Genomic DNA, 25,083 nt, shown 5'->3' with positions numbered 1-25,083 from the left:
CTCTGCTACCTCCAACAGCAGATGCAGGATGCAGAATGCTCTCAGTAAATCTTAATTAGATCAGTCACATATGATTTAGAGATTGAGTCACATTTTCAGGGTTTGACATCTCCATTATCAGACTAGCCTTATTTTTTGTATGCTCATCCAGGTGGGCAGCTCCATCAAGCTCATTAATGCTTCTACATAAACATGGCTCACAATGCATAAGGTTTATCCAGCTCCTCAAGCATATATGGTACATGCCCGACCCCAATGATTGCGACTACATGGCCTTCCCTGACTTTGCCTAAGCGTGAACGCCCCAAAATATCCTTTTCTAGTTACAAAGACAGATTCATCCTCAAAACCAAGACGGGCAGTGTGACGGTCTTGTTCAATAGGAATCTATTGGTAGACTATCTGACGAAGTTCTAACACGAGGAGAGAAAAGAGACCGGCCTGTCAGCGCCGAGCTATTTAGTGTGTGCGAGGGATTTAAGCGAGGCTCAGTCCTTACATCAAACAAGGACAGAAGTGAGTAGGGCAGAGGTGAGTAGGATCAGACTGGGGAGTAGGGTTAGACCGGGGAGTAGGGACGGACTGGAAGGTAGGAACAGACTATGGAGCAAGGACAGACTAGGGAGTAAAGACGGATTTTGAGTGAGAGTCACCAAAAGGGTTCGCACACCTCAATGGACGGATAAGATTATTCACGGAATAAAAACTCACCAAGAAAGCATGGAGTTTTGCTAGCAACCCACTTGGCCAAATGGCCAATGTATTAGCACAAGAAAGACTGCATTTCTATTGTGGACATGCTATCATTGAAGTACGCCACCTTGCATTTGAGAGTGATTGTGATGGCTTGACACCTCCGTGGCTGATGTCAACAAACGCCGCCACCTGAGCAAACCAAGAATGTACCTAGCGCGGCCACACATCATGTAGATAAAAGCCTCTTTTCCTGTAGATAGATTTCTTCTTCTTTTTCCTTCTCCAGATTCGATATTCTCGTCTATGGCTACAATCGTCTAGATAGGAACATCAATTCATTATTATCTTCTATTCCGAGGCGTGAAGAGTATGTCACGGAAGCTTCTAGATTGTGACCTCTAACACAAACAAAGGATAGCCTGGAGTACAAGATAAAGAAGGTGAGGATAGCAGCAGTTCTGCAGATGAGAACAGATTTCAAAGGGACAGGAGTGCTGCAAGAGATGCTCATGGGACGAAGGATGGAAGCAGGGAAGGACACAGTCACCACAATAGGACTTATAACTGGAGAGAACATGATGGTTGAGGGGATAGCCATTTTTGGCTCCCCTCTGCAGCGACCGCAGCGAGAGTGTCTAGGTAGGTGATGTCGAATGAATAAATAACAAAAGGTCCATTTGAAACTAGCGTCAAGGAGCATGGAACCCGCGGCCTGGAGTGGAGGAAAGCCCGTGACTGTGAGAATACACTCACCTAATGCCAATACAGGAGTTAGTTAGCCGCACTCCTAAAACAGCCGCCGAAGTAGCCCTTTTCGGCCGTCTGCTAACCGTCACATCGTTAAATGGAGTAGTTATAACAGCTTAGTACAATCAGACCGTATTAAACTCTTAGATTTATATACAAAAATAGTAATATGATAACTAGAGATATTTGAGATACTGTCTTGCTATGTGAAGCATACGAATGCTGTATACAATGAATATATATCTTTGCAATCAAAGGGCATTTGTAAATTTGGTATTAACAGCATGGTTAAGAGATGATATGCAAAACGATGGTGTTACAGACCTAGCCACATCAGTCTCACGTGACTATGCGGGAAGTCAAGGCAGAATCATTGGACCATAGGCAATGATGGAAATGCAAGAAGAGACAAGGATCAGGCTGATATCTGATCATACCCGTCACGTGATCGTTTATCACGTATACTCCTATGATCTAGGATAGCGGCAGTATATCCAGTATACCATCATGACTGACTGTTATTGGCTATACCCGATATACCGTGGAGGCACGGTATAGAAATGATATACAGGCGGACAATATATAAGGACGCTCATTCATGTACTTAGCTTAGTTCTTCGCGATCAATCTAGTTAATCAAGCATTGGTTACCTTCTAGTTTCTGACTCGTCCGCACTTAACCAACAACCCAGTATACGTACTCGGTTGGCCTTGTTTCTCTATTCGTTACCTTTACTGTTTCTACTTGTTGAATATCTTACGGAGCCTGGAGGGGGCGACATACCCATCAACGCATACGACATACCGAACCGGACCCGGAGGGGCATTGAGCATACGATCACTTGGGAGACACTTAGGGTAAGTGTCCAGTCTCGAAATACAACTAACTAGAACCCTAGGTACGATACGAGAGAAGCCAGGTTGTGACAGATGGTATTTTATCGAGCTAAGTCAGCAAGTTATGCATTGGTTTTATGCAGTTTGGGAGCCAAATGGACATTTCATGGGCCTGGAATCCGGCCCAAGCTCGGCCCAAAGCCAGGTCTAGTCCAGCGTTCTTTCTTTTTCTTCCTCATGCTAGTATTTCTTGAGATAGTCCACCAATAGATTTATATTGAACGGGATCACCACAGGTAGAGCAGATCCAGAGGCATTTATGGCGATTATTATAGTAATCCACTCACATTTTCCAGGCTGGATAGATTTGGCATGATTATCTCTTGTCTCTGATCCACAGATAACTTTTGCAGTTGATGCCACACCTATTTGAAAGTCTGTCTCATCCATATTGTAGACATACTGCTCGGGAGTGCCATAACTTTGTATGGTGCCTTGAACACGACTAAACCAGCCCTTTATCAAGTCTAGATCTTCACATATGGCAAGATGGTAATCATATCAATGGGTATATTTGGTTTTGAGTTCAGGACTGTCACGAGCTCAGAATAGTAGATAATAACGAAATGATATTCCTATCTAAACTATTGTAGCCATCGACGAGAATATCGAATCTGAAGAAGAAAAGAAAAGGAAGAAGAGTCTATTTACACAAAGAAGCCTTATATATGGTTGTGTGTGGCCTCGCTAAGCAGCTGTTTGTCTCGATTGCTTTCATGGCATTGTTTGCCATGTTGACAATGAACGTCCATAAAGGCACTGAGCTGAGCCGTCACAAGGACGGCGTTTGATAAATCAGGAAACCCATCTCTCACTGGCAGAAGCATCTTTGGATGGTTTTGATCATGTAGCTAATAAAAGCTGAGAAAGATGGCGCACATTTGATATCTGTAGAGGCAGGCCACGTTGCTCCATATCAAGAATTATCTGGGAAGTGTCTCTTCTCCAATATTTGATAGTTTTCGACATGATGAGCGTACAAGTGCTACATGATAAAAACTGATTTTCTATACCGGCGCAAAAAGCAAGGGTTAAGTAATGTTAATATTCATGGACACCGTTTTATAAAGAATGGATGCCAATTATGACAGTAAATGGTAAGAATGAGTACTTGATTCTAGGCACTGCTTGTCTTGATTCGACCTGCAAGTTGATATTTGAGTCTGAATCATAATGAAACACAAGCAGCATATTCAGTAAGAGTAAGATACTCGAGTACTGCCAGGGGCTTCACCAACCTGGCTATCCTCTACTAGCAGTGGTGCTTTCCACTCCTTCAATCTTCTCTCATCCCAAAGAGCGTAACTCCATTCCCAGTCCGTCTCAGACTCTCGATCGAAATTCATGGAATCCTCGAGAACGTCTTCCTCATTGTGGGGCAGCAGCCATGCCTTTTTCCAACCCACAGTAGGCTGTTCAAGAGGCGACTAAGTAGACCAGAGCTGTTCAAAATTTCGAGACTCATGCCGATCCGCTGGATCGATAAATGGGAACTTATGGTCCCACGAAAGCCCGATCTTGAGTCCAATGAATGGCCCCGGTCAGAAGCCCCTGGTATTGATGCAAACGATATTACGTCGAGATAGCCGATCCATATGTAGAACACGATATAGAAATTCAGGTCCTAGTCCCGCTAATCCTTCGAAACGTTGGTGGAAGTGAGCAAGGCCATATTCGCTCTCAATTTCACAACCTGAAGGTGGCCGTTGTTCTCTAGGAATATCCCAAAAGAACTCACATGGTGTACTCTTGCTGAGTTGACGTAAATCGTCTGCAATTTCCTTGGAAATAAACTTGATCTTGGCAATGAGGTAACTGAACACGCTGCCCATTTCTTCGTGTTCCCAAGGGGGTATTGTGCCATAGAATAACTGATAGGCCTTCTCGTGAATAAACCAAGCACCGCGTGCTCTTTTAGGGTCTCTCAATTCATCTGTTTCCCCTAATTGCCAGACTTTCCTGTGCCCGCATGAATCACAACTTCCGTATCCGAAACAATAGACAGGGTCCCCAAAGATATTTTTCAGAATTTGGAATCGACATATTGCCCTTAGGAAACGGCGCTTTTTAGAAAGCGACAAGTGTAAAGGCAGGCATTCGTTTTCCCATTGAATAGGCTGAATCCATGGGGGCCTCGGTGCGTTGATTGAATAGTCCTCGAGGAAAAAGCACAGCATTTTGTGAAAATGCAGCAGCTTTATAATTTCCTCTAGGCCATCAGGCTTGTCTAGTCGATTCGACGAGGATTGACTGAGCTTGCGAACCTCATTTCCGCGGCACTAGTTATCCAGCAAGGAAATTGCGTTTTTCATCTGGAAGGTAAAATGCACGCCTTCAGACCGTACAGCAGTGAGCGCTTCTGCCAGGGCACCATGGCAGCCTGGGGCCCTGGGCTCTAATACAGTGCCATGAGGCTATTTTCAGCGCACTCACAGAACGGTGACTGCAGCCGTGATGGTCAAGCACAAGGCGAGCCTTCATCAAAAGATGGAGAAGGATGAGAACGTCCACAGTGGGGGCCCTGAAACGAGGAGTCAGGGTCAGGGTGCGTGGTCTTAAACATATTGCCGTGGTGAAAGGCACAGATCACGTGTTACCAAATGACGGCCGAAAATGGCAGCCATTTGGTAAATAAAAATTGTTAACTATCGAGGAGAAGCTAGAAGCATTTGTGTTTCTATTAATATAAGGCGGTAGCGTGAAGGCGGTAAATTGGGGTGGTCAAAAATCTTTGCATGGCGGTGTACGTAGGATGCAGGACAATAGCGGTGGAACCCGGAACCCAAAACTGCTAAAAGTTCCCTCGCAGAGAAAGGCGGGAAGGGGGAGGGCGGTTATGCCAGAAACAGACACATACGTGGTAACGTGGTCCGGATGCCCGAAATGGGTATAGAGGGGTCGCTCGTCCGTTCTAAGTTTTGTTGGATCGTAAGATATCCGTAGGCACTAATACTGAGGGAAACAATTGATATGATTGGTTGAAGAACTATCCAGAAGATTGCTGTTGAGAGCGTCTCATAGCCTCAGGGACCAGTATTGGCATATCACGACACGGGTATTCCGAATTGACCCGATTTACCATGCAAAAACATATGGAGGATCCTGTGTGTAGACGCTGAATTAGCTTGTCCTGGGTGGTAAAATACCACCCCTCAAAATTGACAAGTTTCCCTAGTCCTTACTGCATTTAACTTCCGTATCCAGTCTTTTAATCTCCTGTGAATTTGCCACTACTAGACCAGCGTTCCATATGCTATCCGCTTTTCTTCTATCTTGGCAATAATGGCAGCTGAACTCCGCATGAACCCCGCACGAACACCAGGACCAGAGTCGCGGTGAATTAGGATAGTCTTAAGTCCTGATTGACAGACAAGCAGTCAATTCGCTCCAAGCAATTGGAGATACAAGTTCCCTAGTACATTTGTCAATCTCCTCTTATTCTCCCAGTCTTAAAGAGCTGCCGTCTCATTGAGCAGCTGCCGAGACTTAATCACCCCTGCAAAGAAACTCGGTAATCGTTTTCAAGATGACCTCAAGCAACCCTTCGTACCTGATTATCGGCGCTGGTGTCTTTGGTGTGTCAACTGCCTATCATCTCATCCAGAAGTATCCCGATGCGTCGGTGACTCTGGTTGACCGAGATGCATACGATGCCGAGTCTCGTGTGGCTGCATCATGGGATTGGAATAAGGTTGTTCGCGCCGACTACGACGACAAGGTCTATTGCAGACTGGCTCTTGAGGCTCAAGACATTTTCAAGTCGGATCCCCTTTGGAAGCCTTATTTCCACCAGACTGGCGTCTACTGGACGTGCCGCAGCGGCTATGCGCAAAACGTCATCACCAACCACAAGGAGCTCGGCCGCAATGACGACATCATTGCCCTGCCTGTCGCTGAGGCCCGAAAGCTTTACGGCGGAATTTTTGACAGTGCTGACTACACCGGTGTCAAGGAGGTTCTTATTAACAGGGCCAGTGGTTGGGCTGCCGCTGGAGATGCTCTTCGAGCAGTCACGAAAAAGTGCCTCGAATTGGGCGTCAAGTACATGACTGCTGACATTGCCGCTCTGGAATTCGATGGTCGCGGTTCTTGCACCGGTGTCAAGACGAGGTCTGGACAGATCTTGTCGGCCACGCATGTTATCGTCGCTGCTGGCGCTTTCACGCCCACATTGCTGGAGTGGAGCGCTGTGACGAGCGGCAACACCGGCCTCCGAGCCGGAGAGCGAATTCTGGCCGCTGGCATTACGACGGGGATGGCACAGCTCAATGAGGAGCAGTACAAGAAGTTCAAAGACATGCCTGTTGGCTTCCAAGGTTACACATCCGAAGAGGGTACGATCTTCTGATATATTTGCATGAAAGTCGCTAACTGTCAATAGGCAAGCCCTTCATTGGTAGCATTCCCCCTACTATGGACAGAGAGCTCAAGTGGTGGGGTTCTAAGATCTTCACAAACACTCGAGAGGTGTTACCTGGCCGTTATATCTCTTCACCTCCGCCCACATTCGACTACAACCAGTGGAAGGTTCCTGGGCCTCTTAAGCAGGACATTGTCGAGTCCAGGAATCTATGGTACGGGCCTGAGAGCGCAGATTGGGAGATGACGAAACACCGAATTTGCTGGTGAGTACCCCTCAAATAACATGACGATTGAGATGTAACACTCAAAAGGGACGCTTTCACCACTACCTCTGACTTTATCATTTCTTCTCACTCTGCCTCAAAGGGCCTCTACATCGCAACTTGCGGTTCGTTCCACGGCTTCAAGTTCTTCCCCGTGCTTGGCAAGTACGTCACACAGATGCTTGAGGGCGAGTTGGCACCCGAATTGGCGGAGAAGTGGGCCTGGGATCGACAGCGACCTGATTCGTCCCAAAACGTTGAGTACCCAAACGCGGAGATGAAGCATCTCTTGCAGCCTGCATCGAAGCTGTAGTGGAAATTTGGAAGTGCTCTCAAAGCTGAATTGGACATGGTCAGCGCGTTCGCGTAACAATTGATGTACGTAACAAAAGGTTTTAATGAATAATACAGACATCTGTGACGGCATGACGCCTCAGCGGCTGACATCGACGAACACCATCATCTGAACGAACAACGAAACTATGTGGCGCAGCCGCACAAGCGCAGCCGTGCAATACAGAAATAAAAGCCTCTCTCTCTGTAGATAGAATTCCTCTTCTCTTTTCTTCTCTAGATTTGATAATCGATATTTTCGTCGATGGCTACAATAGTTTAGATAGGAATTCAGTCCATTAGTATCTACTACTCCGAACCCGTGACAGTGATTCCGGGGGGGACTGTACAGAGAAATGAGTCAATGATTCATTTTTAAGTTGTTATGTTTACATTCTTCCCACTGCTATATGGCTGTAGTCTACTGCCTGCGTTGATCACAGCGTTTCATGGCCGCGAGCTGAGCTCACGGCTCAACCCTGCATGGCTGCAAGTCTCTTAAATCTAGTTAGGACAGGTTAATGAGTACTACTACTGCTGCTGCCATTGAAGTGGTGAGACCAGAGGGTAAAGTTTGATAAGCTGAGACAGAGATTGGCCTGAGCGTGAGAAAATGGGTTGTGGCGTGAAAAGTCATGTCAATGGTAGAATGATTAACGTCCATCTTGATGTAAAATTGGTAATACGATGAAATCGATATTAACCCACTTGTGAACTGCTTAAATCTGTCACAACCCGGCTTCTCTCGTATCGTACCTAGGGTTCTAGTTAGTTGTATTTCGAGACTGGACACTTACCCTAAGTGTCTTCCAAATATTCATATGCTCAATGCCCCTCCGGGTCCGGTTCGGTAGTATGCGTTGATGGGTATATCGCCCCCTCCAGGCTCCGTAAGATAATCGTCAAGTAGAAACAGTAAAGGTAGCGAACAGAGAAACAAGGTCAACCGAGCACGTATGCTGGGTTGTTGGAACTTGTTGGTTAAGTACGGACGAGTCAGAAACTAGAATGTAACCAATGCTTGATTAACTAGAATTGATCGCGAAGAACTAAGCTAAGTACATGAATGAGCGTCCTTATATATCCTTGGGCCTGTATACCAGTTCATGTGCCACGGTGTATACCGTGCTGTATACCATTGTCGGAGGTTCGGCTTAGTCAGGGTTGAAAGTACGTATCAAGCATATATGGTCGAGGTCTCTGATTTTTGCAAATGAAGCTATCTAGGATCCTATATAAGACTGTAGCCTACCTAACAGAGTATCCTAAGCGAATGTGCGGTTTTAACAGCAATAAGGGCAAAGGAATGAATAAGCTGCTTGCGCCATATGATATCAGTGAGGCATCAATCAGGCATCAGTTGGTATTGTTCGGTAAGGAACCTCTATATTCCGACAAGATATCTGAAGCGGGGTCTCTCGGATCGTAGCTCAGAAGGGAAATCGGGAGTCGATTTATCCAGACTAACGAGGTCTATATGGAGAGGACCAGCGGAAGGCAGAGCTATATTGTCTATCGAACGCATATGCGCGTATGTAGCTGATTGAGTGCTTAATCTACTATATGTGTGCATTTGTGTGTACTATTTAACGTCGGGGGGCGAGTCTATATGTCTATATGTGTGCACACGTTGACTATAAGAATCTCCTGACCTCGCTACTCGGGCCAACTATTTATCCGATCGATCCTCATCAATCAGCAGGAACGTGACACGCGACCCAAAAAAACGAGGCCTCGTCATCTGCAACAGTTCACCTGTAACCTCATCTGCAACCACCGGGAGTGTCCCTATCAATTCCCCTCCGGGACGGCGTATGACATAATCAATTAATCAACCAATCAACACACTAATATCACATGCTCACATTTCTTGGCGGCAGGTCTTAGCATCCATCTCCAATGATCATAATGATCATCTCTCATCTCACTACATTCTATTCCCTGCAAACTTCTTTCTCAACTGATGTAAAATAATCCTGGATGGACCACTGACACATATCGCCTGCCTGTGTGTAACAAGGCCGCCCAGCAACCCTCTTCTTACAGTATTGTTTGTCAGGCAGGTGCATTTCTCGCCCTTATTAGGCAGGTGCAACTCTTGTTCTCATCAGGCAGGTGCAATCCTTATTCTCGTCAGGCAGGTACACTTCTAGTCCTTATCTTACAATGGCCGCTGCCATCACCAGCTGGGTGCTCAATCCAATCCAATCTTTGACAATGTCTCGACCGCGTACTCGCAAGTTATGGTGCGCTTTATCTGATGATCTTCAGCAGTCATTCTCCATAGAGTGTTTTGCAGATCAAGACGATATTGAGACGCTCAAAAAGAAGATTTGGGAAGACATCAAAGAAGAAATCAAGGATACAACAGCCCGAAACCTCAAGCTCTACTGCCCTGTTGTGCAACTCAATTATGAAGAGGAGTTTGATGTGAAAAATGGTGAATTTCTACGTCCACGCCGAATGATCACGACCAACCCACTCTTCCCTGAAAGCAAGGATCCAGATGTGGATATTGTTGTTGTCGTGAGCAGAGATACCACTACACGGAAACGGAAGCGCTCTGAATCACAAAGTGGTGAGAGTATCTCATTCCCAATGATCTTTTCATGCCTGAGTTAACAATTATACATTACAGCAAATATACCTTGGATACAGTCCATCACAGAGAATAAGTTGATATGCCCTCGAGAGCGTACAGTGTCCAAACTTGCAGCCATTTTGGATGATGTGAACATAGTCCATGTGCGCGGAACTCCAGCCAGTGGGAAAACACATCTCTCTGAACTTTTGAGAGACTACTATCGCAAAGAGGGAAGAATGGTTTTCTTAATCAAGAAATGGGAAGAACTTGATTCTGAGGATCCTTGGGGCAGTCTTATTGAGCTTGTCAAAAAAAAGAATAAGGAACTAGAAGGTGTCCCGACCACTGGTTTCACTGTGACTTCATCACAATCAGAACAGGACCTCTCTTGGGTTTTGACATCAGACACTGTGATTCTTGTGGATGAGGCACAGGTGACCTACAATGATACTGCACTCTGGAACACAATCATCAAAGAAAGACAAAGTCTTACCTGTTTATATGATTTTCGACTGTGTCTTTTCTGCTCTTATGGCAGCCCGAGAACAGGCCCAGATCAAACATTCTTCACCCCAGTCACCCTTTTTGACGAACAACGTATCTCATTAACACCACAAAACCAGTCACGCTCACCACCTATTGGTCTATTCTATGACAAAGAAGAGTTCAAGGATGTTGTTTCACGATTACTTACATACAAATATTCAGAAAGGTTCACTTTTGATGAAAGTGCCCAGGACTACATATATGCATTATCAAACGGCCATCCAGGAGCGGTGGAATCCATAGTCAATGTACTTTTCCAGGTATGTGCCAAAGATCTCTTATTTTTTTTTTTAACCTCCTCATATTGGGACATGCTGAGAAGTTTTATCTGAGGAGCAAAGAAGCTAACAGTTTTAGAACTATCGCCATGACATTAAGTATGAGACCATTAGAACCTTGACAGAAGACCATGTCATCTGGTTCCTGGAGGACACTGCCACAGTCTTTGACAAGCTTAGTAGAGAGTCAGTTGATCGCTCTTTCCCTCATATAAAGAGGTGCACAAGCAAGATTTCGAAAATATTGAACACAATTACAGAGGAAGGGAGTATTCCATTTGACATCAATAATGCAGACATCAGGTTCTGTTATCAGAATGGTTGGATTCACAGGGTAGCTCTGGATGGTGACAATATTGCAGTTCTGCCATCGCGCTTACATGAAAAGTAATTCTTCTCATAAGCCCCTATTGTTCTTCCGTTCTGACCATCTTAGATACATTGAATATTCAATTGGCACAATGTCACAGCCCCTGCCTGCCAGATTCGACTCACTACCAAAATTATGTGAAGAAATCCTCAGCAAATTCTCCATCATGAACTTAAGGCACTCAGCTGAGGGCAAAAAGATGTCAACTGCATCACAACCCAGACCTGTGGAAGCACAGTATCAAGCTGAGTTCTACAGGGGATTTGTCCATACAGCAGGGCAAGGTGTACCAATATCCACTGAATGGTCAAGAACCAGGGATGGTCGAGTAGATTTCTATATTCCAGAAAAGAAATGGGCGGTCGAATTGCTGAGAAATCATATCCAAGTCAATGAACATATCTCTCGATTCAAGGAGGGTGGAAAATATCATCCCTGGCTGAAGGAGAAAATGGTCAAGGATTGGATCATAATTGACTGTGCAACTTCTTTGCCAACAAATGGTATGTTTTGACTAAGTGTCCAATTCAGTGGCTCTGATTTCATTCCACTAACAACTTGATAGAGTTCACTGAGCCTAGGCTGTGGCATGCTGTGTTTATCAATGATTATTCTGTACTGCAGCTGTATAACCATCAGCAAAGTCTTATGATGTCTGTGCATCTAAAGAATTGACAAGAAGCAGGGATGATATGGCTATTATACTGTTTACTTGCCTCTGTCTTTTTTTCTGTGGTATCTTTTTTAGCTGTAGCTGTCACGAGCTCAGAATAGTAGATAATAACGAAATGATATTCCTATCTAAACTATTGTAGCCATCGACGAGAATATCGAATCTGAAGAGGAAAAGAAAAGAAAGAAGAGTCTATTTACACAAAGAAGTCTTATATATGGTTGTGTGTGGCCTCGCTAAGCAGCTGTTTGTCTCAATTGCTTTCATGGCATTGTTTGCCATATTGATAATGAACGTCCATAAAGGCACTGAGCTGAGCCGTCACAGTAGCCAACTTCTCGACTAGCAAGCAATCAGATGAATTCACCTGGTTTCCTTTGCCTTGCCCCCATGGCTTTGTCACAACCTGGCTTCTCTCGTATCGTACCTAGGGTTCTAGTTAGTTGTATTTCGAGACAGGACACTTACCCTAAGTGTCTCCCAAGTATTCGTATGCTCAATGCCCCTCTGGGTCCGATCCAGTAAGTCGTATGCGTCGATGGGTATATCGCCCCCTCCAGGCTCCGTAAGATAATCAACAAGTAGAAACAGTAACGGTAACGAATAGAGAAACAAGGCCAACCGAGCACGTATGCTGGGTTGTTGGTTAAGTGCGGACGAGTCAGAAACTAGAAAGTAACCAATGCTTGATTAACTAGAATTGATCGCGAAGAACTAAGCTAAGTGAATGAGCGTCCTTATATATCCTTGGGCCTGTATACCAGTTCATGTGCCACGGTGTATACCGTATACCATATACCATATACCATCCTGTATACCGTGCCGTATACCATATACCATATCACATGACCTGTTCGGATATCAACTTGATCCCTGTCGCTTCCTGCATACCCATCATCAACCATCATCCAATGATTCTTTCTTAACTCCCCGCGTCGTCACGTGAGTCTGACACGACGAGGTCTGTAACACTATATTCCTGCACCTGACCCTGAACCCTGACAAATGAGTGCTCACAGACTTACAATAAATAGTAAGTATATGAATAGTATGAGACCACAGACAAAGCACGGTTGCATGGAAGGAATATGATGCTACGTTTGGCTGATGGGCAACAACACTTTTACAATGTCAGTAGGGATCATTTACTGTTGTCATCCTAAGCAGTAAGCCTTTGTGACAATTGGTTCTATCTTGCTTGCTCCTGGGATTTCTTCAGACTCCTAAGAGTGCTGGACTGGATCCTAAGACAGCCGATCCTGCTCTTGAGAGCTAGAAGCACGCTCCCCAGACATAGGGTAGTCTCTAGAGCGAATTGAATCTTCATGGGAGCTTAGTTTACCCCACTATCTCTGGGAGAAGCTGGCATGGTAAGAAGTGAAGCAGAAGGAATGATGGCCTCAATTTCCTGTTCCATTGATGATGCTATTCGCTTTGTTGAGGGGGGTCAAAGGGGTGGTGGCCAAAAGCGCTACGAAGAAAAATGGACTCAGATGAAACTCTAGCGTGGTGCGTTTTATTAAGGCTATCTTAGTCAGGCTACTCACCTCTGCTCAGTCCCCTACTCAGTGATCAGCTCAGGCTGCTGAGGGCGTGCTCAGGTCCGCGCGGTGAGCAAAAAGTGGCGAGGGGTGAGCGCTAAAATGGAAAGGGAATGCCTTCGAGCTGTCTAGAAAAACAAGTACGTATGCTGGTGGTCAACATTTACTAGTAAACCAGGCACCTTCCATTCAAGCTTAGCCCCCTCCGTCCTCGTCTCCTTCTCGTCTTTCTCCCTCTTCCTCTTCTCATTCTTTTATTCATTAGTCTCTCCTATCTCCTTTCACCTTTACCTTTCAGAGACTTAGAAGCGACGAATGATACGGCATAGCATGATGACTATCTACATAAACCACGCTCATGGAACTCGCCCAGCATTATTCCGATTCACTAATAATACACTCGAGAACTATGATAACAGCGTCGTTAACGTCTTCATCCTTGCCAGGCTTTGCGGAAACATTGCCAATCGTTCCTGGCACCATGCGAACAGTTCTGGTAAGTTTGACCGGCAGAGTGTTCGTCCAGAGACCATGGAAGACCCTCCATGTTGAATCCATTTTTCAATACCATATAAGCCACTAACTTCCTCCTGACACAGCTCGATAGAATTCCCATCTGGATACGAATTGTTTTCCCCAGCAAAATTACATAATACCACAGAGCTGGCAAGGAGCGCTGGGGCCTGTAGCGGATTGGCAAAACCATCCTGGAGACACAGCAGCTGGGAGGCATGATATACCGCCCGTCGGCTCTCCAACGAAGACGCCCAGCTGCGCAGCATAGTTGTTATTTCGGGAGCACGACACCGCGTGCAGCATTGTCGTGACTCGAGCAGCTGCAGAGGAGCGTGGAGGGTTAGTTGGCAGAGGCGGTACTGAGTTTGATTGAGACTATTCCATGCGGGGTCATCGATTTGCGCCTTCGACGGTTCAAGTCCATCATAAAAGGTCTTCCAATCTACAAGACAATCATGCCAGAAATGTACAGACTCGGGTGCTTGCCATGACGGTCTGGAATCTAGTGTTCCATGGTTGAGGCCGTACGTCTCTTGTGCCACCGCCCAAATTTCTCCTTGGAGGGCGCAGAGAACCAAATGACTATCTGTGGATAGCAAAGGGGGCACACCGGCCGTTCTAGCAACCCTATTTCGAGACAGGATAAGACCATCCCGAACGATGGCGCTCAGTGTGGTCCAAGTCCGTCCAGCGGGCTCGAACCAGTACAGCTGTCGCCTGGCTTCGATTGTCGGTGCTGTCCAGACATTCTCTGTGACGGGTAGCGGAAGCTCCAACTCTTGAACTCGAAGGGATGGGGGTCGGCCGGTAATGAGACTAAGATAGGCGTCGACGCGAAGCATGGTGTAGACGAATCTTTTACTCTCTTCTCCTCGAACCCAGGCTTCGTCGTCTGCCGGCGATGAGCCATTAGGCGACTTCCATGGCTCATCGGTCAATATCTCCAGACGACGCATAGCGCTGACAGCAATCTCAATCCACTGAGCAGCCCAATTGGTGACAGCCTGTGTCATCTCCTGGCTAACAGTTGTGATCAGTACTACAGACAGGACCTGGAGAGCATGAAGGGAGACAGATGGAGATTGTTTCCTGGTAGGATGTGATAACAGAAGCCGGCCTGCGACTTCATCCAGATTTACAGTGCCAAGGATATTCATGGTATCGTGAGAAACAGATTGCAAGGCCTGACCCAGCAGGCCGGATGACGGTGTATGTTGTATCGTGGATTGGTGTATATGAGGCCACATTCTGTGAAAGTGATCAAGATTGGACTTTGAAGGCGTATCCGACAAGGCTTGAGACATTGGGGCTGTCGACGTGTGCTCCAATTGATAGTCAAACTGAGGGGACCAAGTCAAAGTTGGCGCTGATCCTGGCATGTCGAGATTGCCGAAGCTGGGTATAGGGATCTCACTAACTGTGCTCTCTGAAAATATTGCAGAAGCCTCAGCCATCCAATCTGCATCATTGTCTACCAGAAATGGGAGGATCCCCTTGCCGTCGCTTTGACATATGGCTAGCTCATTGTGGGAAACATCCAAGCTTGGTGCTTTACTATCTCCGTCGTCACAATGTATCTCGATGCTGTCGTTGATGCCGTACTCTATTGCTGTCAAATTGGCCGCCTGCATGCTCGACGGCTGTCGAACGCACCGGATGCCCAGGTCGCAGCAAGCCGAGCAGGGTTCGTTGGAGTCGCATTTTATTTTTCGTCGTCGACAAGTCTGGCAGGCAAGCAGGGTTCTTTTAGGGCCTTCGGGAGGGACATTGTGAAGAAGGACGTGTCGGTTGAGGATGTCACTGTCGAGTATCAAATCATCAGTGTCTAGTTCCCTTCATTCTTTTGGAACTCTTTGCACTGACCTTCTGGCAAAGCTCCGAGAGCATATGAAACATTTGTGAGGACGATATGGTCGGTGGCTACGGCGATGCCTGTTGAGGTGGCCCTTTCGTAAAAAGGACTTGCCGCAATTGGGCACGGGACAAATGAAAGCTGGCGCTGAAGCCTTTTGAGCAAGTAGATTATCCCAATCCGCGTCCATATTCTGTGCTTACTGAGTCTACACAGGACTTACGCCCGGTAACACGCTGATATATGAGCAGAACTACGGTAGCCTGATCCCCGGCCGAATGACTCCATATGCAACGACCTTCATTGCCTAAGGCCCTGGACTCGGATGTAGCTATTGGCTAATCGGGTCTAAAGCGATAATCGTGAATAATCCCCACCATCACCGTCCATGATGGGGCTTATTTTAAATAACCGGTGGACTACTGCTAGATATCTTCTCACATGATGCAGGAGTCCATATATTACCGACTTGGGTTAACGCATATCGAGCTATCTTCCGTGCACTGGCCACTGAGGCTCCTGAGTTCCGTTGCCAGGACTAGTTCGTGTGGGTCTTTGATTGAATAGTTCAGCTGCAGGGACTATTGGTCTATTCAGCCGATCATTACGATGAGAAACATGGGGAGCATCATTTCGAAGGGGAAACATCAGTCAAGTCTGTGAGTTCCCATGTGTTGCATTTGCAGCTTGATTACCCTGCAGTATGGCTGCATTGCAATTCTAACGTCTTTGAGAAAACACAGCATTCAATACTCGGCATTCGGCAGATGCTACAGAAGCTCATGAGGACACCCAGCTACTCCTTACAAATACATACTTGTGTATGCTGGTACATTGTATAGCGTATAGCGTCGATCATTGTCGGAGGCTGGCTGAGCTGAGGCTGGTGGAGCTCAGCTGGTGGAGCTCAGCTGGTGGAGCTCAGCTGGTGGAGCATATGATTGTCGATAAGCCTCACTAGCAGTGGTTGTGGGGATCTACAGAATCCGGTAGGGTAAAGGCTTTTACAAAATCAATACTCTATAGGGTAAGTCCGGAGCACTCGGAGCCAACTCGAACTCTTGAGAGCCGAGGATGAGGTTTCGGTGTAATATACAATGATGACACTGAACATTCACTACTATGGACGCCGGTCCAACTCCGTGGAGAGAATATCCACCAATTGAACGGTGAGCTATCCATCTGCAGTGTTTGAATAAATGATGTTGAAATAAACTCCGATATATGGGTGCGTTGACATGGCGTCCGATCATTGGCAGATTAACTGGGTATTGCTTCCGTCATTGACTTTTTGGCTTAACGCTTCGCCATACCACGTCGATTCTGTGACAAAGTACGAGGCGACCGTTCCACGTGTCTTCAGACAAGCGGCAGTACGGAGAATATTGACAAATTCAATTGCCTGTAACTTTATACCATCCGGTCATCTTTGGGTCGCGGTGTTATTTCGCCAAGAGGGTGCTGAGCTCTGAAGGCATCTATGTGCAGAATTGCCACTGCTTAGTTGCACTTGATCTTCTTGGATTGTTTGATGGTTGAAATAATGCTTGCATGAAGTTATGCCGGGTAGCTGATATGTGGCCGGATCGAGCTACACCTGCAGAATCATGCTCCTATTCCCGGTTCACAAAGCCGATTATAGGCGAACTAATGCACTGCTTAATTCCCATAGCATTTGGCCACATGATAGTACGTCTGTGCCTTTTAAGGAATAGACTTCGCAATGATTATCTGTAGATCACACGAGTCGTAGTCGTCGTGTCCACCTTGGTAGCAGAGTATGCGGCTTACAGAAGGATCGGTCAATCAGACCTGGAGATCAAGATCAGTGCATAATTCAAGCGAGCCTAGCAGCCCAGTCAATACAAGGCACATAAGCATTTCCTGGTTTCAGAAGTAGCCGACCTCACGAAAATCTTTTAACAATGTCAATCGGATCCATCATGTAAATTGAGATTGCTTCACCGAGATCAAATTAAAGTTTACTCATACATGATAATCCGCCATCGATCATCCAGCCACTCCCCGTTACATAATTAGCCTGTGGGCTGCACAGAAACAAGACCACATCAGCCACCTCGTCCGGTTGTGCAATGCGCCCTAGCGGCACAACATCATTGACCATGGCTCGTAGTTGCTCGCTGCCCTCAACAGCATCGATCATGGGCGTGTCGACCCATGTCGGGCAAACGCTGTTAACGCGTATGCCATGAGGAGCTAGATCCAGGGCTGCACAGGTATAATTATTAGCATGTCTCGCCTACTGTGTATATATGGGCTTGACTTGGATTCAAACTAACCAGCACTCTTTGTCAACCCCAAAACGGCATGTTTGGACATGGTATAATGCGCAATATCCTTGGCAGCGATGTGTGAGTGCATCGAACCCAGGTTCACGATCACGCCTCGGCCGATCTCGCGCGGACCATTCCTGGTGGATACCGTGCGAAGATCTTGGTTTTGCATCTGTTTGGCAATGGTTTGTAGGCAGTTCGTTGTGCCTCGGACATTGACATGGTACAGTTGGTCGAATTCATCAGGCATCAGGTCAAGGATACTGCGTGGCCCGCGCATGGCCATCTAGAAATCTGTCAGTTCGTTCTGTTATACCAGAAATGACTGTTGAAACATACACCTGCTGCATTAACACAATAGTCCACTCGTCCAAACGTCTCCAGCGTCTGCGAAAGCATCCCCTCGACACTCTGTCTGTCCGCCACGTCCACCTGAATAGCCATTGGATGATAAGGATCAGTATTATTGGCAACCCTGCGGCTAGTCTCAGCAGCTTCCTCAGCTGCATGAAGATTTCTATCCGCGAAGACGACACCGGCCGCTCCAGCGAATGCAAACCCCAGGGCACATTCCCGGCCAATGCCGCTACCAGCGCCGGTAACAATGGCAATACCGTCTAGCACAGTCATTGGTTATCTTTGTGTTGTAATAATAGTTGCAATAGCTTGGTTCTATCACTGTGAATGGTAGGGTTATTGGTTGGTTCAAATATTAGGGTTTATCGCGATTCCCGCCGGTTCGGATCCCACTTGGATGTGATGTGCTGTCAGATGGCTTGAACTATATACATTATGACATTGGAGGGACTTACTATTGTATGCGATAAAGCTTATTCTAGCTGTGCTGGATCTCGGTTATAATGCTCATTGTTCAAATTTGAAATACGTAGATCGATCTTCCACTGGCTCGTGGGTTTGGTTACGGTTTCCCGGGATTCTATAATCTCCACTAGACTGCTAAATAATTCCTGCTAATTATGACTAGTGCCCTGATAAATGATTGAAAATGATAGACCTCAATATAGAAGCTGTAGAGTCTGGCTCAAGCTTGCATGTCTATTCTTGGTGCGCGCCATATATGACCAATTCTATAACGCGTACTGTATATAGATAAACTTGTCGTGGTTCAGTATGAACATCAGGAATGCGCTGTCGCTCGACACAAGGCGTAGATTTGTGTCCACCATCCATCCAGCCATCCTCATCCATCGTCGGGCTCTAGATCTGGAGGATCACCAATATTTAACCTGTAGATATTTCTATCTCTCTGCAGTTACAAAATGGGTACATTCATCGGGCCTCGTATACTACTTATCAAAACACACACAATTGCCGCATACGAATGTCAGCAGGTGAGCTCACTGGTGGTGTTTCTCGTCGCTTATGGCTTAATAGGGTAAAAGACCGATATCGTGATCTAAGTGGCCATGTATCAATCGCATCATCGCAGACAGATTATTGGATTGAAAATGACGGGATATGTATTCAATCCGAAACATGAATCGTATGGCACCCTCTTTTCTAGCATATATATATATATTTAACGTAAATAGTCGGCTCGAATAGCGTTCAGGCTGGTTTTCATCCAGGCGGGATCGTGAATTGAACGATAGGAGAATCTGGCGCTCTTCATCAGTCTTCGATATTCTGGTACCATGTTAAGCGTCATACAAGGCCTGATGGAGAAACACTTTGATCCAATCGTTAGAAATACGGACAGATTCTAGGTAGTTCTGTTGATTTCGAGACACGGTCACTTACCGGGCACCGAGAGGATGCGCGGACAGCAGATTTTATGATGTTGCTGAATAGAACAAGGACATTTTCTATCCTCTTCTCTGCGTGTCTGGGCTTGGAAAAGGTGATTAGAGCCAATTCTCTATATAAATAATCTCGAGTGTTTCGTTTTCAATTGAAATCTGGATCCTGGAGGCATGAGGCTTGCACGGCAGGACCCGATCGTAGTTTATTCTGCGCTAAGACAGGACAGCCACTGGGACTATAGGACTCGGCATTATTGTTCGCGCTAGCTAGGATGGCAACCTTGGAATTCATTTGTAATTGATAGGCCATCATTAAGCGTCTAAGTGCAGGCGTTGAACGACTCGAACTGTTCCCATACACGCCCAAAGCAGCGAGCGGAGAGTGCGAAGCGGTAGGCTCGGATAGAAACTTGACTCTCATTATTCTGTAGGCTAGATTGAATTGTGAGTTAAAAGACATCATTCTGAAGAGAGAGGGAATGGACGTCCAGGATCGAGGTGGTGCATTCTTGGGCCGCCATCTTGTCCTAGGCAGGGGTGTAGCCCTCGGCCTTCATGTTCCTGGTGATCTCTCTGAGATTCTCAATCGCAATGGTCAAAGTCTGGATAGCGGCCGCAGTGATCACCTGTAGGCCCCAGAGATGGCGTTTGCTGACAGCAATGGTTCGGGCGTGCGCAGCGGCAGGGGAAGTCGGAGCGGGAAAGATGTCCTAGGACGTTAATTAGCTTTAGGCCAAGTTATATCTCCCTTTTGGTTGGAGCCTCCTTCCTTCGCAATCAGGTTCGCGTTACCAGCGCCGTCCAAATCGAACACCTTGACATCACCCTTAACCTAGTCGATGTCTCTTCCAGACGCGAGACAACCGACTCAGCTGTGTCCAATTCGACACAACAGAACTCGATTGTTTGCTCCTCTTTGGAAGCGGACATATTTGCTATAACTGTACTAACGATCTTTTCCATTGAAGGTAACTTGGTCGTGTCGGAATCGTAGAGTAGGGCTGCCAATCCCTGGCGCCTGCTTCGCGTAACCAGTTCTGAGGATCTCTTCCGGCATGTTTGAAGGAGAAAGTGTGAGAGTAAACAGATTGCCGGGTAAGTAATAAAAATAAGGTGAATGTGAGATTGGGAGAAAGGAGAGGAATGGGAGTGGAAGCTATGTAGGTTTCGCCGGTCAAGTGACGTCTTGTAATTAACCTTAGGTCGAAAAACGAAGAATGAAAATATGAAGCCTTACACCACAAGTCTACAATTACTCCTCTCTATTTATCCATTTTTTAATTAATTATTATTAGCTGCTGTAGAAATAAATGATACCCTTTCATCCCAGAAAGATCCGAGACTAACCTATAAGCCTGCTGTTGACTCTCCAGTTTACTCACCTGGCTTCCACATCAAAAGGGAATCCTCATCCGCGAGCATACATCCCCCATGAAAGCATAACGCAATGCAAGACGAGTTGGTGAATGTGAATGTGGCTATACAGAGAGTCTTGTCAACTGGCCTACCGTCGTCATCGAAAAGGGACTCATATCGTTAGCGTTTGTCAATGTTGTCCTAGTCGGCACGAACGGAATTGAGCCAAGAGTCACTCTAATTGATAGCGCGATCCTGGAGACTTAGGTGGAGGGTTCGGTCAAGTTAGCATAATTCAATAAAACAATACATCGCAAGTTGGTAAAAACGGATACCAAAACGGATAGGGATCAGTAGTTTCAGGACAGTCCGTATTTACTCAGGGTATATAAATGAAACGCCAATTCAATCAACCAGCCCTAGCCCTATTTCAAGATACTTGGTTAAGACAGATTTCCCGAGATTCCGGGCGCTATGCTCTCCAACTTCACCAACAACTCCTTCCACACCTTAACCTGCGCTTGTTTTCCCTCGTCACTGCGTACAAATGAAGACAAAGCGCCACTACAACATCATTAGCAAGTAACCACAAATGATAATAGGGTGGGAAACTCACTCATCAATTTTGCAATCATTCAAATACCTCCCATGTCCCTCCCACCCCAAACTAGCCGCATGTACCAACGTCCTCGATCCCGCCTCAATAGTTCTCGTAATTGTCAACTTCATCACATACAGCTGCCACCCCCAGAACCCCTGCGTCTCCCGGATAAGTGCCGTAGCACAGTACCCAGGGGTGAAGCCGTTTACCACTACACGTGGGGTACAGGATTTAATTTCCTCCGCGAGTTGGCGGAACATGAGGACGTTGAGCAGTTTGGAGGCGTAGTAGCGGTCATCTGCGCCGGAGGTGGCGTTTGCGCGGAGTGTCGCGAAGGTGTCTTCTGTTTTCCATTCGGGGAGGTTGGTCATGACGTGCCGGTCGGAGGCTACGAAGCAGAGACGTGGTATCGGACCATCTGGAGTTGCCGAGTCGCGGAGTTTGGGGAGGAGAAGGAGGCCTAGGAGAACTGTGCAGACGACATTGACTGTGATGGTGCTTTCGTCTTCCTCAGCTAGGTAGAATTTCTCGGCGATTTTGCCAGCGTTTAACAGGAGGACGTCGACCTTGGGGACTGTATTCTGGATTGTGGATGCGAAGGCCTTGACTGAGTCGTAGCGGTCCATGTCGATGTGTTCGAGGCGGACGGTGTTAGGGCGGTTTGTGGAGGATTCGAGGTCTTCTTTGGCGGCCTTGTTCTTTTCCATGCTCCGCACGCCTAGGACGATATGCAATGCGTTCAATCGCAGGAAATGACGAGCTGCTCCAAGGCCCAGTCCCGTGCTACCACCTGTGATGACAATCGTTTGGCCCGTGAAGTCATGGTCGGGTACGGGTAGACCCACAAAGATCTGGGAGTAAAGGAACGACGGCAAAGACATTTTAGGTACCACACTTGGGTTGCAATCAAAATAGCCAGCTGCTTGTATGTTCAACTGGGGCTTCTGTAAGTTTATTATTTCCTGTATTGTTCGTTGTTCTGCGTGCGGCTGAAGTGGCTGAAGTGGGATCCGAGCCGATGCACACTTGCATAGGGTTGATCGGCAAATCGCCGAGTATATAGTTTGGGGTGCGCTAGTGTCGAGAACAATAGTACTTCTGCAAATCACCATGTATGCCGCATTGTTGTGCTTGGTTGTTCTTTTTGTGATCTTTGTCACTGGAGGGGTTCTGGGGAAGCTGCCCGGGACCAGAGCGAAGAGCCTCCCACCAGGTGAGTATACCCACCGGTGTCAAGAGGCACTGGCATAATCATTGACTTGACGTAGGCCCTCCATGTCTTCCTTTCATAGGAAACCTCCATCAACTGCCCCCGGCAGGTGTCCATCTCAAGTATGTCCACCACCAACCCGGATAGAGATATATGCTAATAGTAGAAGATTCACAGAATGGGCCACCAAATACGGCGGCATTTTTTCCCTCAAACTCGGTAGCAGCACCGCCGTGGTTCTCAGCTCTCCAACGGCAGTCAAGCAGCTCATCGACAAACAATCCGCCCACTTCAGCAACCGCCCACCTTTCTACATCGCTGACGAACTCATGATGCACGGCGACCATCTCATGTTCATGAATGTGGATCAGCGATGGCGCCGTGGGCGGCGCTTGTATCACCAGTATTTCAACGAGGGTGTTAGCGAGAGTCAGCATGTTGTGGTGCAGCAGGCGGAAGCGGCGCAGTTGTTGAGGGATATGTGTTTGCAGCCGGGGAATTTCATGGGACATTGTAAGCGGTATACTAACAGTGTGGTGATGAGTTTGAGTATGTTTTCCTGTGGAAGTGGAGTTGGGTTATTCGACTGATATTGGGGAACTAGTTCTTGGAATCCGCACGACGTCGCCGTCGGCTAAACACATGAAGGATCTGTATGCTGTTCTCGATGGCTTGTCTGAAATCTTTGAGATGGGCGCTACTCCTCCGGTCGATATCTTTCCAGTATTCAAGCATATCCCTGAGTCACTCTTCAACAATTGGCAGAGTCGCTCCCGCCGCGTTGAGGACATAATGCTCAATCTGTATAACCCTCTGGTTGACCGTGTACTGCAACGAAGGGAGAACGCCGGCTCCCGGAATACGTATCTCGATGGAATACTGGACCAGCAAGAAAAACTACAGCTTACTCGTCATGAGATTGATCTTATGGTTGGCAACCTGCTTGAGGGTGGGTCCGATACTTCGTCTATCATGACCATCGCATTTATCCAAGCCATGGCGTGCTATCCGGAGGTGCAGCAAGAGGCACAACGGGAGATTGATGCATCATTCAGTGAAGATGCATCCCCCAGCTGGCAGGATTATGCTCGTCTGCCGTATGTGGCCATGGCAGTCAAGGAGACGATGCGATGGCGGCCGGTGATGCCAACAGGATTCCCTCATGCAAACAATAAGGGTATGTCCTGCATTCACAGTATAGAGAACATGCTGACCCTGGTTAGAAACCATGATCGATGGTATGACCATCCCCGCAAATAGCACCGTTATCATCAACACATGGGGCCTGCACCACGATCCTACAAGACACCCCAGCCCCGACAACTTCGACCCCCTCCGGTTCCAAGGCCGCACCGAGCCCGCTCCAGTGTACGCTTCAGCTGCTAACGCGGAGAACCGCGACCATTTTGGCTACGGCTCTGGCAGAAGAATCTGTCCGGGAATCCATCTCGCGGAACGGATGTTGTTCGTGGCAATTGCCAAGATCTTGTGGGCATTTGACATTCGCGCCAAGAAGGGGCAACCAATCAATACGGATCCGCATACTGGATATACGAATGGGTTTCTGAGATGCGCAAAGCCTTTTCCAGTTAGTATTACGCCACGATCAGAGGCACGGAGGAGCACGATTGAGCGCGAGTTTGCTCAGGCGGAGGAAGAGGTGTTTAGTCGATATGAGGTGTAGTCTAGTCGGAATTCAAAATATCCTGGACGCATTGGCATTGCGACTGGGTATGCATCGATGCAGAGTTTGTGTGATAGTACCCGTTATTTATAAGTCGAGTATCCGTGGTTGTCCATCATTTTACCTGCATGCAGATACGCTCATTGTATCCCCGTCGTCTTGATACTTTCCTTGCCTCTTGGTTAAGCCTGCCACAGGTCTCGTAGAGAGATTCGTTTCAATCGGGTATGGGCATAGAAGCACGTTCCAGAGAGTGTCGTAGGTCATGAATAGATGCAGCTGAAGCAGTTTCTGTTGGGGGTGTATCCTAGTTCTGAATAGAATGGTCAGTCCAATGCAGAGTACAAATAGGTTACCTCAGTGCCAGTCATTTCCTGCTCTGTATCTGCAAGCCATGGTAGAAGGCAGGAACCAGGAACCTGAGTTAAAGACATCAAACATCATCCTGACTGAGGGAAGATGACAGATGCAATGATGCGATACTGATGAAGGAGCCTCAACACGTGCCTGGTCCCGT

The 25,083-nt window shown here is 47.0% G+C and overlaps 8 protein-coding genes across 8 annotated transcripts; 4 read left to right on the top strand and 4 right to left on the bottom strand.

The window, feature by feature from the left end:
• Positions 1-5,866: 5,866 nt before the first annotated feature.
• ACHE_50414A (NAD(P)/FAD-dependent oxidoreductase) lies at positions 5,867-7,278 on the top strand (the record flags this gene model as incomplete). Its single annotated transcript, XM_043280128.1, has 3 exons — positions 5,867-6,674; positions 6,722-6,965; positions 7,014-7,278. The coding sequence occupies 3 exons, from the start codon at positions 5,867-5,869 to the stop codon at positions 7,276-7,278; spliced, it is 1,317 nt and encodes a 438-aa protein (XP_043137738.1).
• A 2,186-nt stretch (positions 7,279-9,464) lies between these two features.
• On the top strand, positions 9,465-11,751 carry ACHE_50413A (ATP-binding protein; the record flags this gene model as incomplete). Its single annotated transcript, XM_043280127.1, has 5 exons — positions 9,465-9,876; positions 9,937-10,688; positions 10,786-11,093; positions 11,143-11,579; positions 11,642-11,751. 5 exons carry the CDS (start codon positions 9,465-9,467, stop codon positions 11,749-11,751), a joined length of 2,019 nt encoding a protein of 672 aa, XP_043137737.1.
• A 1,946-nt stretch (positions 11,752-13,697) lies between these two features.
• On the bottom strand, positions 13,698-14,963 carry ACHE_50412S (uncharacterized protein; the record flags this gene model as incomplete). The annotated part of the gene is made up of 1 exon (XM_043280126.1): positions 13,698-14,963. The coding sequence occupies one exon, from the start codon at positions 14,961-14,963 to the stop codon at positions 13,698-13,700; it is 1,266 nt and encodes a 421-aa protein (XP_043137736.1).
• Positions 14,964-15,377: 414 nt separating this feature from the next.
• On the top strand, positions 15,378-15,635 carry ACHE_50411A (uncharacterized protein; the record flags this gene model as incomplete). The annotated part of the gene is made up of 1 exon (XM_043280125.1): positions 15,378-15,635. The coding sequence occupies one exon, from the start codon at positions 15,378-15,380 to the stop codon at positions 15,633-15,635; it is 258 nt and encodes an 85-aa protein (XP_043137735.1).
• Positions 15,636-17,548: 1,913 nt separating this feature from the next.
• Positions 17,549-18,582, bottom strand: ACHE_50410S (SDR family NAD(P)-dependent oxidoreductase; the record flags this gene model as incomplete). Its single annotated transcript, XM_043280124.1, has 4 exons — positions 17,549-17,574; positions 17,651-17,887; positions 17,959-18,238; positions 18,292-18,582. 4 exons carry the CDS (start codon positions 18,580-18,582, stop codon positions 17,549-17,551), a joined length of 834 nt encoding a protein of 277 aa, XP_043137734.1.
• A 1,660-nt stretch (positions 18,583-20,242) lies between these two features.
• Positions 20,243-20,645, bottom strand: ACHE_50409S (uncharacterized protein; the record flags this gene model as incomplete). The annotated part of the gene is made up of 2 exons (XM_043280123.1): positions 20,243-20,425; positions 20,541-20,645. 2 exons carry the CDS (start codon positions 20,643-20,645, stop codon positions 20,243-20,245), a joined length of 288 nt encoding a protein of 95 aa, XP_043137733.1.
• An 869-nt stretch (positions 20,646-21,514) lies between these two features.
• ACHE_50408S (uncharacterized protein) lies at positions 21,515-22,553 on the bottom strand (the record flags this gene model as incomplete). The annotated part of the gene is made up of 2 exons (XM_043280122.1): positions 21,515-21,635; positions 21,688-22,553. The coding sequence occupies 2 exons, from the start codon at positions 22,551-22,553 to the stop codon at positions 21,515-21,517; spliced, it is 987 nt and encodes a 328-aa protein (XP_043137732.1).
• Positions 22,554-22,782: 229 nt separating this feature from the next.
• On the top strand, positions 22,783-24,566 carry ACHE_50407A (cytochrome P450; the record flags this gene model as incomplete). The annotated part of the gene is made up of 5 exons (XM_043280121.1): positions 22,783-22,885; positions 22,941-23,004; positions 23,052-23,431; positions 23,487-24,059; positions 24,106-24,566. The coding sequence occupies 5 exons, from the start codon at positions 22,783-22,785 to the stop codon at positions 24,564-24,566; spliced, it is 1,581 nt and encodes a 526-aa protein (XP_043137731.1).
• Between the last annotated feature and the right edge of the window lie 517 nt (positions 24,567-25,083).

This window comes from Aspergillus chevalieri, chromosome 5 (genome assembly GCF_016861735.1).
Source record: "Aspergillus chevalieri M1 DNA, chromosome 5, nearly complete sequence".
Taxonomy (NCBI): Eukaryota; Fungi; Ascomycota; class Eurotiomycetes; order Eurotiales; family Aspergillaceae; genus Aspergillus; species Aspergillus chevalieri.
The sequence above is the reverse complement of the archived record's forward strand: the minus strand, read 5'-3'. Positions and strand labels throughout refer to the sequence as shown.